Source organism: Camelina sativa, chromosome 19 (assembly GCF_030686135.1).
Source record: "Camelina sativa cultivar CO46 ecotype springtype chromosome 19, ASM3068613v1".
In the NCBI taxonomy this organism is placed as follows: Eukaryota; Viridiplantae; Streptophyta; class Magnoliopsida; order Brassicales; family Brassicaceae; genus Camelina; species Camelina sativa.
The window spans coordinates 25174379-25192549 of record NC_141898.1 but is presented as its reverse complement, the minus strand read 5'-3'; the positions used below and the strand labels follow the sequence as shown (position 1 = coordinate 25192549).

The 18171-nt window shown below is 31.6% G+C and overlaps 1 protein-coding gene and 1 non-coding gene across 2 annotated transcripts; one reads left to right on the top strand and one right to left on the bottom strand.

Annotated features, from left to right (window-relative positions):
• The first annotated feature begins 1663 nt into the window (after positions 1-1663).
• On the top strand, positions 1664-2351 carry LOC104767115 (transcription factor bHLH146). Its single transcript, XR_015591310.1, has one exon. It is a non-coding gene; the product is annotated as a transcription factor bHLH146 (transcript).
• Positions 2352-3346: 995 nt separating this feature from the next.
• On the bottom strand, positions 3347-9573 carry LOC104767114 (ATPase 1, plasma membrane-type). The gene is made up of 16 exons (XM_087502427.1): positions 9115-9573; positions 7598-7717; positions 7263-7499; positions 6416-7177; positions 6206-6328; positions 6030-6134; positions 5789-5933; positions 5529-5693; positions 5198-5436; positions 5065-5097; positions 4891-4972; positions 4647-4807; positions 4348-4521; positions 4078-4260; positions 3796-3977; positions 3347-3711 (listed from the first exon to the last, which is right to left on the bottom strand). Exons 1-16 carry the CDS (start codon positions 9154-9156, stop codon positions 3615-3617), a joined length of 2850 nt encoding a protein of 949 aa, XP_087358553.1. The 5' UTR covers positions 9157-9573; the 3' UTR covers positions 3347-3614.
• Between the last annotated feature and the right edge of the window lie 8598 nt (positions 9574-18171).

The following is an 18171-nucleotide window of genomic DNA, read 5'->3' as shown; positions in this document are numbered from 1 at the left end:
ATCTCCAATGGTCTTTTATTTTTGCCTTTATAAGAGAAACTCTACAATAGAATTGAGTTTTACTCCAACTCATCTCTATTCTCACCTCTAAAATAAATATTGCTATTTTTTCCTCTATTTATAGAGGACTTTTTTTTTTTTTTTTTTTACAAAGGTTCCTCTATAAATAGAGAAAAAATAGTAATATCTATTTTAGAGGTGAGAATAGAGATGAATTGGAGTAAAATCCACCACTATTATAGAGGGAATAAATAAAAAAAAACCATTGGAGATGGTCAGATACGTTGAATCATAATAACAAAAAAAAACGAAAAGATAAATCAGAAACTGTGTAACAAAGCATATTAATTGGAAACTACTAACGTCTTAAGTCTTAACTTCCTTGTGAATGGTGAGCCGAAAAAGTGCAGTGTGGTATGAAGAAAATGTGATACTGTACGACTGTAATTACTATACACCCAAAAAAAAAGTGATTTATATGCGGTGTATGGTTGAAGTATACCATTCACAGTTTTTGTTATAATTTTTAAACTACACTTAAGCCACTTAAATTAGGAAGGTTCAAGTGCTATAACTATTCACAAATCACAATGTTAAAGAGATAAAATTCGTGTGCCATTGATTGTGATTCTCAACATAACGGTTACAAATCTTTGTCACGTTATTAATTCAAACAAAGTTTAATTTTGTGTTTTCAAAATTGCAAACAAAAAAGGAAGGATGTGGGTGGTGAAACCAATAATTTCAAAGTCATCACAAGTGCAGCCAAAGAGAATAATCAAAAGGAGAGTAATTGATGAGGGTGGTAAAATAGAGGTACAGGACAAAGATAGAACAAATGGGTAAAATCTCAAGGACACAAACACATGCACACATGCATACATATATACATGACATGCATTCGTATACTCATACAATGTGTGGATGTAATTGAGAGAGAAGGGCATGTGAAGACATTAATAGGAGGTGGGGTTTGAGTGTTGATGTCTTCATATTGTTGCAACGGAGCCACATGGTAATGAGGGAACTCAAGCCCCCTCTCTTTTAGGGTAGGTATGATTCATCCAAATTTAGAGCTCTTCCATGTGACTCCATGTGTTTTTTTCTTCCATCACCCATTTATTCACTTCTTCTTCTTTTTTTTTCCCCTCTCTTTAATATCAATCTTGCTCAACTAGCTTCCAAAGATCGTATACCGAATATTGTTAATGCTAATCTTAAACCGAGGGAATTGCACTATACATTTTTATGCTTTTGATTCTGGTTAACATTTTCTAATTAATTTCAGAAGTTTTATAAAAAGAGCTATATAAGTATTCTTTCTTATTAGATCAAAATTTGGATAAAGGATTTTTTTCTCTTAAAGATTTTCAACCGTCATGTAAAATATGCTGTGACAAGACAAAAACGTAGGATTTATTTTTTTCTTGTTAAAGAAAACATATATGCATGACACATATCAAATTTATCTCAAAATATTTATATTTATAAAGAAAAAAAAAAGAAACTCATGAGTTATATAACCCTCTTTCACTATTTTCTACATTTCTTTTTTACCATTTTTCATATACTTGTGTTGTGCCCACACACATATTAGCTCATTTATATCCAAAGAAATAACTTCATAAAGTGTGATCGATCGTGTGAAATATCACATTACTTCTTCACATCTACATTATCAAACCATCATCTCTCTCTCTCTCTCTCTCTCTCTCTCTCTCTCTCCTTGTGAGTTTCTTGCTATATATATAAGTATCTCCTTTGTAGACTTCCTACGAAACAAACAAAGTCTCACATGGAGAGGCGAATCATGAACAAGAGGAAAAGAGTCTTTTCTCTCCAGCCAAACAAGAATCCTAAGGCGGTCTTTGCCAGAAGATACGCGAGTCACTTGGTTCCAGCTCTCAAGAAGATCAACCTGAACAAATCCTCTTCACAAACCAACCACCAAAGTTTCGAACAAACCGTGAAACATGAAGTAGACATGGCTTTCGCCTTGTCTGCTCAAGAATTTGCGTGGAGCCGTTTCTTGCAACAGAAGCTATTACTTTCCCCTCATGACGATCCAGTAAGCACTACTTCTTCTTCCGAGATTATAGAAAGATCGAGCAAGAAGCAAGGAGGACAAAAACACCAAGACCGCGACAACGGAGAAGGAGAAGAGATCAAGAAGAGGTTGAAAGAATTGCAGAAGCTTTTGCCAGGTGGAGAAGAGATGAACATGGAGGAGATTTTGAGTGAGATAGGAAGCTACATTGTATGTCTTGAGTTGCAGATGATGGTTCTAAAATATATTGTACAAGATAATTAATACTTCTTGGATATAATTTAATTCATTGTTTCATGTGTTATCTTTAATTTACACCAGAAGAAAAAAAAAAGTTAGCTACGTAATTTCTAAGAAAATATATTAATATTACAAATTTACGATTCAGTTTTTATTTCACTTTTCAACAAGATCCCTAAAGCTAACTTAGCTACTTTTTCTTGATTTTTTTCAAGAAATGAGTTTTTAAGTAACGCTAAGAAGTTTTTCTTTCTTCGCTTAAATATGATAAGGATAATCACAAGGCAGAATTTATTAATTTATATAATATGGGTTATACTGACGTAAAAAAAATTGGTTGAAATTTAGAAGCTAACATATAGATGAATAACAAGTATAATGCAGTTAAGTTCAACATGTGAATAAAAGTTGATGGTTTACAAATTTTGATTTGAAGTAGTTGTTGGTTGTGGTGACTTGTGATGCATCCAAGATATCATGTGTTACCCAGGCCAGATCCTTTGTTTTGTCTAGTTTCTCTTTCCTTAGAAAGTTCAGTATTTGATTTTAGTTCATATATATATCAGAGTATTCCAAAACAAACCAAATTTTTATAGTTTTTTTTAATTTTTTATTTTAAGACTGATTTTATCTAATTATTCTTTGCATTGATGTGATGTATTCGTGAGTAACAAAATATGTATTATCTGAAATCTAAGAAAATGATCGGTTGGCAAAAAACTAAGAAAATGATCAAATAATACATACTTTAAGATGAATGGTGACATAATAGAGGTAAGATCACAGGAAGTGTTATGATTTGAAGTCATCATCCAAATCTTTGCACGTGACGCGCGAAGTCATTCTTTACTACAATCTCAATCTATCTCACAAGACAAGATAGACATCTTGATTATATAGAGAAGTATTGTATATATCAATTCTATTTGTAAAACTAAAGAAAATTCTCGCAGACTAATAAAATTAGATATTATCTTCAAGATGAAATTTATCAGACAAAGCAAGAGAGAGAGGAGTGACAAGATCACATTAGGCCATTAAAAAGGGTGGTAGCCAAAGTGCCAAAACACAAAGGCAAAGGCCTTGTTTCTTCAAAGGCAAATTTCCAAAGCTCAGATCGAGTAGTACAAGTTTAAGAACAATATGACTAACAATAAAAGAAAAAGAAAAAAAAAAGAGTTTTGGAAGAGTTATGGCAAATACACAAGAGTTCTCTTCCCTCTACTGTAATGACATTAAAAGAGATATTTGTGAAGAAGACAAAACAAAAGAGGAGTCATGGTGAGGTTGGGTTGGTAGTAGTAGTGTTTGTGTTGTGCAACTGCAACTACACAGTGTAGTGATGTCCTGCGGTATCAATGTCCAATCCCTTTAGCTTTGCCACTGATTCTACATGTCCCTTCAATGTGTGAAGCTCCCTAAGCCTGTCGCAACATTACATCAAGCATTCACCAATCAGAATCATATCAATTGCATTTTCGGTTGAGATTTATTTAATCACTACTTACCTAGCTATCTCGGCCCTTCTCTTGGCTTGCTCTGCGATCTCAGACAACTCTCTGTAGCTTCCTTTCTCTGGGAAGATGTTAACGTCTTCTTTTGGCTGCAGACCATGCAATGTCCTTTGAGCAAGAGCCCACTGAGCTTCTCTTTCTCCAATACCGTAATCTTTCTTGGTCGTGAAAGCGGTCTGTTAACGTAGCAGAAGAGGTGATTAGTATGTTACCCATCAGGTTGTAAAAAGAGGTCTCTATAGTGGTATAGATATAGAGAGAATTAGTTATATGTACCCTGTTGTCAAACAAGCTGGTCCAAGCCTTTCCACTCAAGATGTATCGAATGGCAAACTTCAAAAGGTCCTGAGGGAAGTATGTTACGATACTGTAAATCCATATCACACCAGCCCATCCCCAGCCGATACCCTTCACCTTTGCAAATGTCCAGTCGGCATAAACAGCAATCAATGTCGCAACCTGCATTTGGATGGAAGAGTGAATGAATTCAATGGGTTTCTTTTACCTAATTATATTCCAGAAAATATGTGTACTTGATGTTCTCACCAGTTGTGCAATGACGAATGCAATCATCAGAAGCGCCCCAGGACGTTCCACAAATGACCAACTCCTAGACCTGGTGACGAAGATTAGAGCTTGACTGATGATACTAACTTGTAGATACACAGCACCCATTAGTTCATCGTTATTGTCCCTGATTGACCTCACTCCAAACTTGTCCTGCAAATTAAAGGTGATATAATTTCTTAAGATTCGGAGCAAAAGGCCTGGCCATATATCTATATAATCCCTGAAGCACTTGTACCCAAAGAGCAAAAGAAATAAGATAAAGTGATGATGATTACCGAGAAAAAGTCGGTCTTGTGAGCAGCCCAGAAGAAGATAACACTCATGATGGCTTGGTAACCTCCCAGCACAATTCCGGTGGCGAAAATTTCTTTAAGCTTCCAGCTATCAGGTGTTGGAGATGGCTTGACTCTGTCCTTTGATATTGTCATAATAGTACCTACGAGATAGTGATCACATAATACCATAAGATATAGTTGATAAAGTATCAAGACGTGGTATAGAAAAGGGATAAAGTATCACCGTCATTAAGGATGGCAATGATCAGAACCATGAACGCTGAGAAGTCAAATTCCCATATCAAAGCAATAAGCATGAAACCAAACTGTAAAAGTCGCAACGTAATATGATCAGTACACACCAAAAAAAAAAAAAGGCTAAACAAGTGATAGATTTCGAAACGGGGTGTCTACTTACCACTATACGGATTGTGATTGAGACTGCATAGATCTGTGACAAGCAGGAAAAAGGAGTTAATTAATCTCCGACGCAAACGAAAACAAGTGGTGGGCATGATAAAAAAAAAAAACAAAATTAAGAGAATGCGCACTGTGTAATTCTTCATTCGTTGGAAGATGGCTCTGCTAGTGAGCACTGCACTAATGATGACACTCAGTCCAGGTTCCGTGAGAACAATATCGGAAGCACCACGAGCAGCATCTGTAGCATCAGCCACAGCAATACCGATATCCGCTTTCTTCAATGCGGGAGCATCGTTGACACCATCACCCGTCATGCCAACAATGTGCTTCCTCTCCTGCAGCTTTTTCACAATTTCATATTTGTGCTCTGCAATCAGAAAACATAAGAAGCTTGGATCAATATAACAAACTTTTATAATGAACATATGATAAGGTTTAAAACTGAAAGCAAGTTATAACCTGGAAAGACGCCGGCAAACCCATCAGCCTTCTCAATCAACTCCTCAACAGGAATGGATGCAATGTTCGAGTCCTTGTCAGTACCGAGAAGAGCAGCAGATGGATACATATTGGTTCCCATTCCAAGCCTGCGACCAGTTTCCTTACCAATAGCAAGTTGATCACCTGGCAACGTAGTTAGAGCACATGTTAGGGGAAAACATCTAAATAACCATAAATTTCATGGACCAAAAAATAGTTATATGAATAAATATAGGTACCAGTAATCATCTTAACATTGACACCAAGATTCAACGCCCTGCGAATGGTTTCGGCACTATCGTGTCTTGGAGGGTCGAAAAGAGGCAACAAGCCGACAAATTCCCATGGTCCACCTGGACTTTCTTTTGTTTTCTCGGGGACCACCTAAAAAGGAATAAGAACAGGCAATTGAGCAATTGTTTCCAGGCAAAAAGAAAATGCAAAAGACAGAAAATGTAAGAATCAATGATATATAAGTACCTGACGAGCAACTGCCAGTGACCTAAGACCGCGCTCGGCGTACTTGTCAATACAAGAGAGTACCTTCTTCCTAAGGTCAGGCCTGGCATTGGCAAGGTCAAGGATCTGTGTAGGAGAATCGAATTAGTAGACCGTATAAAGAAAAATTTAACATCTGTGGGTGAAAGTTGAATCACCTGCTCGGGAGCACCTTTGCTGACTCTGTGCCAGTTACCATCAGAGTCGATGTAAGTCAAAGCAGTTCTCTTGTCCACAGGGTTGAATGGAAGGAAGTGAACCTCCCTGATTCCAGCTCGGGCCTACGAAACCCCAAGTGAAAAAATAAGAACTAGTTTTCTCGAATTCACTAAACTTCAGAAGTAAGTTAAACCTTAAAAGGGTTATACCTCCTTTGGATCAGCAAGCATTCCAACCATGGCTGCATCAATAGCATCCTGGTTCTCCACCCTAGATGCCATAGCTGCAAATAGTAGAACCTGATCTTTCTCCACACCCTTGCAGAAAACCTCAACCAAGTTTTTATCCACACTCAATTTATTGAGGGTTAGTGTCCCGGTTTTGTCACTGCACAGGACATCCATACCAGCCATTTCTTCAATTGCTGTCATACGTTTGGTGATGGCACCCTGCTGAGACAACCTGTGAGACCCGATAGCCATAGTCACAGACAAGACCGTGGGCATAGCAATGGGGATACCACCGATCAAGAGGACTAAGAGATTGTCAATTCCATCTCTGTACTTTCGGTGTTGGATAGGGTACATGACAATTATTTCAATCACGATACCGATAGCAATAGAACAGATACAGAAGTTTCCAATGGATGTAAGAACTTTCTGGAAGTGCCCAACTTGGTTAGTGCTGTCCACAAGGTGAGCAGCTTTACCAAAGAAGGTGTGAACTCCTGTGGCTATGACAACCGCTTCGATTTCTCCTTGTTTACAAGTTGAACCAGAGAAAACTTCTTGCCCAGGGTGCTTGGTCACAGGAAGGGACTCTCCAGTTAGAGCAGACTGATCAACCTTTAAAGGATCTCCTTCAAGAAGACGGGCATCAGCTGGGATAATGTCTCCAAGTTTAATGCTAACAATATCACCAGGGACAAGAATGGCAGCTTCTTGTTCACTCCATTTTCCATCCCTAAGAACCTGAAAGCAGAGAAACAGGTTAAGCTCAAGAAAAGTCTCTGAAATGTTTTGTACAATAACGTCACAACAATCACCAACATATTACCTTGGTTTTAGGAGCAAGACCAGCCATGAGAGCAGCTGCAGCATTTCCGGCATTGTTTTCTTCAATGAAACTGATTGTGGAGTTGATGACAAGCAGACAGATGATACCCACAAAATCTTGCCAATCCGGAGGTCTACCATCACCATTGGCCAAAGCAATGGCCATGATAGCAGCAGCTTCCATGACCCATGAAAGCGGATTCCACATGAACCCCAGAAACTTCAGAATTTTGCTTTCCTGTTATTTTTAATGAAACAACAACCTCGTGAGTTCCAGTGAGATTCACAACAATATATACAAAACCAAAGCATTCTTATGCTTAGTCAAACTCGAACCTTCTTCTCTTCGAGCTTGTTGGGGCCAAATATCTGAATCCTGTCTTCCCCTTCCTGCGTCGTCAACCCTTCCCTCGTACATTTTAGCTGCTGGAAAACTTCCTCAATCGGAATTTTTTCCTGAGAGAATCCACAAAATTTTGATCAGAAACCAAACCAATAGCAGTGACTCATACATCTTCAAACAACAACAAAAGGGTAAAAGGATAAAAACTTTTTTAGTTCTGAAATCTTTTTGCAAATGTCAGAAACGATCCAACTCGGCGACTCGGAAGTTGTAGAGTGGCGTTGACTCAAGTTGTGACAAAGAAAGGTAAAAAGAATCTGGCAGTGGAGGAAACAGGGACCACCACCACCACCAGTACTACTACTGCTGCTACTACTATTACAACAATGCACGTGTTAGGGAACGTCCAACACACGCGCCTGCGGGATTCCCTCCATGAAAGGTGGTTACTTTCCGGCGTGAAAGCCAAGGTCCGGTTAAGGGTATTTCGGTCAAAAACAATTTCACAAAAAAAAAAACTGGATTTTTTACAATCAACGAGGAATCCACAAGTTGCGTCTATTGATAGATGTTTTACTAAAAGCCAAACAAATGCATTAAAAAAAAACGTACTACGGAAAGGTACATCAAAAATCTAACTTCAACAACAATTAAAAAAAAATGTAAACTTTTAGATTTATTAAAAAGACTTTGTATTATGAACTGCTTTAACAGCAAAAACGTTATCTTGGGAGAGAAAAAAAAAAAGATGACTTTTTATTTTCCTTTATATCACAAGCAAAATCAACTTTATGTGTATATTTTTTTCCTTTCTCCTATTTAATTAAATTATGTGAAAACGACTTTTAATTGAGACGTAGCTTAAGCTTAGCTCCACCACTAAAAAAGACGATCTGTTTTCTTATCTCTTTTTCTTTATTTTTCAGCGTTTCACATGTGTGTAGTTTAGTAGTAGTTGTAGTTGTTTTGCGTAGATCTACTTTTTCTGATGAACAGTAAAAAAATCTCTACTTTCTTTTTGTCTAATTACACCTAAAAGCTAAACAAGACTTTTGTTATTTCACCCTAATTTTTATAAAGCTTTAGTTTTTTTTTTCTATGATTCATTATTATGGGTAAACAAAACAAAATCCTGATTTGGGTTTATGGGTTTTGTATCGGATCCATGATAGAATCATCGGGAATTGTGGAAGCTAGAAGAAGACGAAGAAGGAAACAAAAAAATCCAATTTTTTTTTAACAGAGAAAAATCTGGGATTTTGTTTAGGGAAATTAAAGATTCAGTATCCGATCCCAAGAAAAAAGGAGAAAGAATCATGCGATAGTGATTCGAACAAAAGAATCAGTCAAAACGCGAAACCCATGCAAAGAAACAGATCTATTTTTTCATTCAAGCATATCATCGAACACTTTGTGGGCATGATTCTAATAAAAACACACACTGATGACAAACAAACAAAAAACGATTCGATTAATCTAAAAGCGAGAAGAAATCGAAGATAGAAATTACCAGATCAACGGTCTCGTTCTTGATATCTTCGAGACCTGACATCTCTCCTCCAACGAAACGACGTCTCCCTCTCTCGTTTTCACCACTCGATCACACACACACCAGAGAGAGAGGAGAAAGAAGAAGAGAGAGAAAGTGGGTGAAGCGAGCTTCTGTTGCAAAGGAGATACGCCTTCTCTTTTTATACCACTCTAAACGACGAACCTATCCACCGTTTTAGTCTTTTCAATTACTAGTATTTGTTTTTTGTTTTTTTTTTGTTTTCCAGTTCCACCGTTGATTATGATTTGGTGTTCATCAATGGTTGTTATTTTTTAAAAAAATAGGTCCTTTCTCACTTGGGAAAACGTATATTTGACTTTGGAATTTTCTGGTTTTATTTATTTACAATTTTAGATATCATACTCTGTTTTTTTTTTTTTTTTTTTTTTTTTTTTTTTTTTTTTTTTGTTAATGATCAATTCTGATCTGGAGTTTAAGGTATAATATATCTACCTACAGTCTTTATATCCTAAAAAGATATGTTTAATTAAGGATGGTATTCTAAATTTAAGAAAAGAATTTTAATTTTTGGGATTTCTTGTAATTTTTAATTTTTGGTATATGCATGTTAGAAGGTGATGAAAAAAACAAGATTGTAATGTAATATAGATTTTACAAATTCATATTGAGTTATCAAAAGATAATTTTATTTAAAGCTATATTGAAGTGTTTTTTTATTAGGACAATTCTTGAATTCACCCCTAGGGGTAAACTTCTCTTATTCACCCTATTTAAATTAAGGAAACAAATCTTAATTAAGTAAAAAAATTATGTAGATCAATTAATTTTAAAATTGTTAATTCTAATATTATATTACAGTTGTAAATTATCACATCTAAACTCTTATCATTTTTTATAAACTCAAACCGACATATAATTTTGTTTAATTGTAAAATCTAAACCCTAATCACTCTTTTATAAACTCAAACCAATATATAATTTTGTTTAATTGTAAAACTAAAACCCTAACCACTCTTTTGTAAATCCCAAACCGACATATAATTTCGTTTAACTGTAAAATCTAAACCCTAACCACTCTTTTGTAAAACCCAAACCGACATAAAATTTTGTTTAATTGTAAAATCTAAACTCTAACCACTCTTTTGTAAACCTAAACCGACATATAATTTTGATTAATTATAAAATCTAAATTCTAATCATTCTTTTATAAACTCAAACCGACATATAATTTTTTAAATAATAATAAACCCAAATTGACATAATTGCTTTAATAAAATATTTACATAATTTGTTTCCTTAATTTGTTTTGTCCTTTTATTTTAATTTTGATTTATTTTTTAAATATTATATGACATGACATATTGTTGTATTTTGATTGGTTAATTAATATTGTGGTTATGCATGTAATCAAATACATAACCAAAGTATTAAGGGCTGTTTTGGAGATGTGATTTTTAAATCCATATAGAACTGTAATAAATAGTAGAAATCAAAACATATGGATTTTGAGATAACATATTTTATCCTTGCATTTGAATATTCTATTTTACACTTTCAAATCCATTTAAAACATAACGTGGATTTTGAAATTAAAAAACAAATCATTAAAAGAATAAAATTGGATTTTAACAAGTATTTGGAAATCATATAACCAATAACACATAATTTTGATAAGTATTTTAAAATCAATGATTGAATAACACATGATTTTTGTTTAAATTTCCAAATCCATTAATATCATAGAACCAATAACCCTATCTTAAGTTCTTAACTGGTATATTTGTATGTATAAACTAAGAAGGAAAAATCAAATAAAAATAATTCTATAAAATCTGAATAATACTTATAAAACAATGGTGAAGGTCAATTAATTTTTTACCGGTTTTATTACAATTTTAATTAGGATATATTTACTTGACTTTTAAAAAAGGTGGAGAGTAAATTAATTTTATAACTTGATTTCCTAGGAAATTAAGGACAAATATCTGGAAGACCAAAAATAAACAATGTTAGTAAATATAAAGAATGATGTATAAAATACAGAATAAATCTCATAAAATTTGGACACTAGAATTATTATTAGATTTTTTTTTTATTGCAAGGGATATTAAGAGTTAGGGGGCAAAAATATACTTAGATGACCTTTAGTCGAAAACTATATTAAAACATATAGTAGGAATTATAAAAACTGTTAATATGTGAATGAAGTATGGTAATCCTAAATCCTAATCTGATACTACTAGTATGTATTAATGGCTTTAAAGGATGGTAATGGAACAATGGCTCTTCCAAGGTGTGTGTGCCTCATGGCAAGGTCAGCAATTGCTGGAACAATTCACATGTTGTGGATATCATTAATATTTAGAGAAATTTAACGAAAATTTGTTTTCAAGTTTTATTTATTTATTTTTATATTTTATTTCAACAAGATGGCTGAGGAGGTATTTGACTTTTTAATCGTGCTGGGTCCCCCCAATAATACACCCTCCCCTACGTAATTTTTTTTGGTTCATAAACTCGACTTCTCATAAATTGGATAATGAAGAAAAAAAAAACACAAATATCGGTTTACTAAGATAATTTTAGAAACAGACAAACAAGAAGATGATGTTTTTATCTTCTTATTTCAGAAAACTCAATCTGAAATCATGTATTCTAAACTCCACTTATTATAAAAAGCATGTAATACTTAAGAAAAAAGCATGTAATTATATTTTGCGAGAAAATAACACCAAATTTCATCATCTCCATCGTTCTTTTCACAAAATATTCTTTTTATTTCCGTACTTAAATTACATTAGCCTCTTAATTAGTAGCAAAACAGAGAGAACAAGTTTTAAAAAGATTAGCCATGTTAAATTAATCTTTTTAACTCCGTTTAATGTATCAATATATATATAAACACATGAAAGCATATTTGACATTCGAAAGGTCGCGAATTAAACTTTTATAGAGAGGTTGTTATGAAAACAATTATAGATAATTTTCTGGAACTATTCACATAGGCAAAGTAGAGTGAACATATAAAGAAATATGAACTTTTCTATATAAACCATGTTTTATATTGAAAAAAGGTTATGCTCGCGTAAACTGCGGATTAGTCTTCATTTTAACGCTACATTATCATCTTTCAATTATTTTTAAGCTTTTATTGTTACTTTCACCATGACACATCCAGAAAACAAAACAAAAATGTTTAATAATATGCCTACAGTTAGCAGAACGAATCCGAATAAACATCAATATAACCATAAAAGTTTACTTTCACCATCATGCGTACATGCTACAATCCAAGCTTTTTCTTCTAATAAGCCATCTAATCACAACTATTTACAAAATTATAAGTTGTTAGTAAAGTTGCAGTTTTGTTTATACAACTAAAATTGGTATATGAAAAGTTCTAACAAAACTATAATTTTGTTACTAAGGTTGTAATTTTGTTAAATACAACTAAAATAAGTATGAAAAGTAAGTTTTGTAATTTTGTTAAATACAACTAAAATAAGTATGAAAAGTACTAACTTAGTAAAGTTGTAATTTTGCCCCCAAAAAAAAAACAAAGTAAAGTTGTAATTTTGTTAATACAACTAAATATTCAGATTAAAAAAGGTCAAGAAGATAGCGTAGGCGAGATGAGTTACAACTACGCTTGTGATTAGATCATTGGTCTTAGTCTTAGAAGTAGTCATAGAGTATTAAAATAAATTTGAAAATTGTATTTTTATTTCCCCCTTTTACATACATATGAAACAAGATGATTCTTTTCTTTTTTTTTGGACCAAGCACGATTTCGCAGATGAATCTGAATCAAAAATACGAAGTATCTTAATGATACTTTCGCGAAGTCTTCCGTTACATCGTTATCAAGAAAGGTAATGCTATAAATCTATAACTAGAATCGGACATGTGCTAGAACACGGATTGAAATTTCTTCTGTTTATTTTGTAATTTTTATTTAAATAATTATGTATATGATTGTTTTATCTGTTTTAAAAGTTTTTTTCTTTTGGGATAAAACACTATACCATGAAATCATGTTCTAAATATGACTTATGAAATAATATCTATTTTGGAATAATGTTGTTTGTTTGTTAAAAACATTAATTTTTGTTTGTTAATTTAATTTGATTTGTTTAGTTTTTAAAATTATATATTATATTTTGATTGTTAATTATATGACTTAACCCACAATATATCACATATTAATTTTAGGACCAAATATGTAACATATGTTTGTCAAAATCATCTTGACCGAGAAAGCCTCTACCAAACAACATTATTCCAAACTTTAATTTAATCTGAGAAATCATATTTTTTGAAATTTCAACCCGTGCTTTAGCAAGAAATCATATTTCTTGAAAAATTTTCATTCTATAATGGCATATTATTGACCCGTGCTATAACAAATCAAATTAGAGTGTTTATAATTTAAATTTTTTGTTCTATCATATATTTATGATATTCTTAAAAATATCAAATTAAACTATTTTAAATACTTCAAATTAAATTATTTAAAAAGTTTATTACAGTATATAAAATTATACAATTCAACAAAAGAAATATATGAAATTGAATTTAAATATTCAAAATTTTACTCGCTATTCAGTCAAAATTTTAGTTGAATAGAAATTTTTTAAAAGACTAATATTATTAAAGCTTGAATATTTTATAGATTGAACAATATATATTGGTGTTAATATTATGACTTTGAAGTATGACTTTATAGTATGATTTCAATGCCTGAATAATCAAAGTTCATGCCCATTCGTATTCAGAATCATTTTTGTCATTTTTTTATATTATGACTTTGAATCTTTGCCTAGTTTTCTTAGGCACTGTGATTGAGACATTTTATACAATTTTTTATTTATCAGTCGAATAATATATGTCCGTTTTAAAAAGTTTAAATTACATCATATGCAGAAAAAATAATTTATTTCATTAACTAAATATATTATATAATAATTTAAAATAATTTAGATATAAAATCAAATAAAAGTGAAAGAAAAATCACATATGTTTGTTTTAATTAGGTTGAAAGATTTCCTTATCTTTTAAATGTTACCTATAATTGATTTTATGTGTTACTATAATTAACTAAATGCATATTATCTCTAATTACCAAAAAATCAAACTAACCTGTATATTATATGATACACCTAAATCATGAATATCATAAGTTTATAACTAAAAAATCATATATATATATATATATATCTATTATATAATCTACAAAATAAGTTATGTACTTCCGAAATATTAAATAGGGGATAATGTATATTCTACACAGAAATATGTTACACCGTAAGAAGTTTAACATGTGTTATATTTGTTCGAACACTTTTTTGATAAAAGTTTATTGTTCGACTTATACGAAATCTTTTTAAAAAAAGATTATTTTTTTGAATGATATATAAAAATAAGTTTCTTAAATAAAATTATCAAAATAGCATAATCTACCCCAATTTGGAAATTTCCCTTGTGTCAGTGTACTTTGAGAATTCTGCAATATGTACGGCCTCACACGCCTCCATCAAACTCGAGATAGTCATAAGTCATAACTTAATTAGTTGATATTTTTTCTTGTACGTATGTTAATATATTGGAATCACATTTATCGTTGATCAATAGGGGTGTTTATAAAATTCAAAGAAAACAACAATTCTTCAAATTCAAAGTAATTGACTTCAAAATACAATTTAATTTCACACATTAAACTTCTCTGTTTTGTCTGTGACATAAACAACTTAAATGCATAATAGCCATAGGTATTAGGTAATAGTATCAAACAATTATACGTCTATTGAATGATAAAAAGTCTACGTTGAACATAATAAACAGATCTTTGGGTAATCCTAGAATATAAACAAAATACTCCATTTCCCTTAATTTTACAATAATTATTCTTCCCCATCTTAGTAAGAAGAAGTTTAATAAAATAAAATACATTTACTTATAAAAATTGATAACAATATTTGTTAGATTCATTTATTGAAAACACAGTTTATATTAGAAAAATACTCCACTAGTTGTCCTAACCTGTATAAAAGCAAATAATAAATTATTAAAAAGAATTTCATTGCACCAAAACATAAAATCTAAAGGAATTGAGAAAGCTGACTATTCATCACAAAACTGTGATAAATATTATTATCAGAGAAAACTTTTTTTTTTGCTCAAAGCGAGAAGACCATCTACTATTATTATTTAAAAATTCGTGTTCTTGAAAGCATTGCCTTTTTTCTTTTTTTACCGTTAAAATATAAGAATCAAACGGCCGTAGCATAGATCATAGATACGAAACAAACAAGCGTCAGTTGTTATTGAACGTCGTGCTAATGTTATAAATGCAATATATATAGAGTTTTGTAAAATGTAAGAGGACCGTTACGAAGAAGAAGAAGAATCTGATTTTTACTACCATAACTATAAGCTTTTAAGGATCTGTCATTTACGTAGGTGACAGACAGATACATCCAATCAAGTCTCTCCACCTGTTCGGTCCACTTCTTTAAAATAAATAAAAACTCATTCACAGACGTGAAATGAAAGAAAGAAAAAAAGAAGCTAAGGTGGATCCGTGGTACTACTACAGCTTCTGTGATTTAACATCCACTGAATCTCGTGATGTGTGAATCCACCACTTGAGCCAAACCTTTTTAGCTAAATCAGTTTTAAAATAAAGTTAATTATTAGTGGTGTGTAATCGTGTAATCGAATATGTGAAGTAGTAGTAGCCCTTTTAGTGTTATTAACCTACGGTCCATGTTCTACACTTTTAATACAACCAAAAATGTCTCAGTTATGATGATAATTACATAATGTTTACATGAAATTATTTTTTTTGACTTTGTTTTTGGAACAAAATTGTTGATACAAACTTTCGTTGACTTACTTTTTTTAATGAAATAAAACACATTTACTTTATAGGCGAACCAAATAAAAAGACAAGAAACCCACTTTTACCGTTTATGTACCTTCATTTTAACTTTTGTATTATTTATTATATATTTGTTTTGGCGAATCTTCATCGATTCTAAAGATAATGACAAGTTAAGATAAAACTATGTGTGTTATGTGTGTAAAGGTTGGCCAAGGAGAGATAGATGGGGCAAAATAGAACTAAGTCTAAATTGAAGTTGGGTCATTGAGATAAAAAGACATAAGATCATATAAAATATTACAAAAATCTAAGCTAATTTGTCCCATCTTTTGGCTTTATGAAAGAGACCATATAACATATGATATGTGTACCCTTTAATTTGTTTTTTGTTCTGCACATGTATATGTAGTTATATGTACCCACACACGCACATATAGATAGAAAATATTTATTTGTAGAACAATAAGAGTCCAATAATAAGATGACATGTGCACCTATATGTGTATGTGTTTATGTACATCATCATGTCAACAACGTAAAGTATTTCATTAGTATCTATTATTTTTGCTTACAAGTCATCTTGGAAAAAATAATACTAGCATTAAACTATAAAGTCCAAGATCATTGGATTGAAAGTTAACAATAATACCACACTCTCAGAAAACATAACAATCATAAAAACCAAACATTTTAGAAATTTTTCATAAAAGAAAAAAAAAAGAAATTCCACCGGTCTCCAACAATAAATTGTTCTTAACAATTTTTTGTGAAATATTTCCATCCTAAATATCACCCTAATTTCTTTATCTTTTCTCTATTCATTTACAATTTCTCCACAATTGTTAAGAACACTAATACGAACCACAATTTAGTTACATATAATTTGTTCAAGATCCTAAAGTTACTTCTTGAACTTTTGTACATTGTTAGTTTAATTTGGTGTCGATACGTAAATCATGTAGTTTAGTGTCTACAAGATATTTTGATTATATATAGATCAAACAGATCAATAATTATAATATATAAGATCATTTGGGCTTTGAACCATTTGAAACAATAATACCATGTTCCTTTGAGTGTCTTAGCGACATCTTCTGCAGAATATAGCGATACAAATATTTGGGAAATAGTACGTAAATTTTTTTTTATAATGCTTTCCATAGATTCTGGAGAAATGTATAATGGTAATTTGGTATAATTGATCCGGAATATTTCGATTATTAAAAGTCTTAATAGAATCAATCAAACTCTTATCAGTTTGTAACAAATAGTAAACTATATCCAAAGGTAGATAACATGTCAATTGTTGATGCCAAAATTTTTAATCAACAACACGTGATAGAATGGACTTACGTGTTCTTTTGCTCTTGCATTATTTATATTTCTAAGTCAACCAGAGCGACTAGGGTATCCAATTAGCCAAACAAACAAAAAAAAAATGAAATGAAAACAAAAATACAAAAATAAATTTTCATAAAAAACAAAGAGAGTTACGTTATAAGAATTTTAATAACAAAATAGGAAAGATATCTATATATATACATCCGTAGACGTCATGCTATGTTCCGATCATGAATCTTTTTCTACTTGCTTAAAAAAAAAGTAAGAGTTGATTAGCGCACAATATAGTCATGTTCATGTAGAATTGATCCAATTAAACAGTAGACTCTACCCCATACTAATTCTGTTTGACTTTGATTTATAATGAGAAGTAACTTTAATTTAACAATAACATTCACTTTTGGGTGAATTTGTCAATATACCACCATTTTGTGCATAGTTTTTGAAAATGCAATCATTATGTTTTCAAAAATACCATAGTGTTAGGCACAACTTTACCAATTTGTATTCACAAATAAAATTTAATTTACAAGTCTAGATATATATATATATATATATATAGCAATAAAGTTTTTGAGGTAGTCTTATATTTTTCTTTTAATTGTGAAAATATTTTTGACATTTTATTTTTAAAACGGGCTTGCTTTCAAACTTTTAAACCAAGCATTCTGACTAAATTGAGAGCATGCACTTCCATAAAATGAAAATTATATTCTATGTCAAACAAAGTTGAATCTTATAAAATCCGCTTTGGACTCCAATATTACTATGTTACCTTAAATAGTACATGCCTAATTCAAAATCCCAGAAAATTGTAATGCTAATAACAA

Coding starts and splice junctions, on each gene's coding strand:
- LOC104767114 (XM_087502427.1), bottom strand. CDS start 9,156: ATGTCAGGTCTCGAAGATATCAAGAACGAGACCGTTGATCTG. Junction 7,178..7,262: donor GTCTTGCTCCTAAAACCAAG/GTAATATGTTGG, acceptor CTCTGCTTTCAG/GTTCTTAGGGATGGAAAATG. Junction 4,261..4,347: donor CATTCGTCATTGCACAACTG/GTGAGAACATCA, acceptor ATCCAAATGCAG/GTTGCGACATTGATTGCTGT.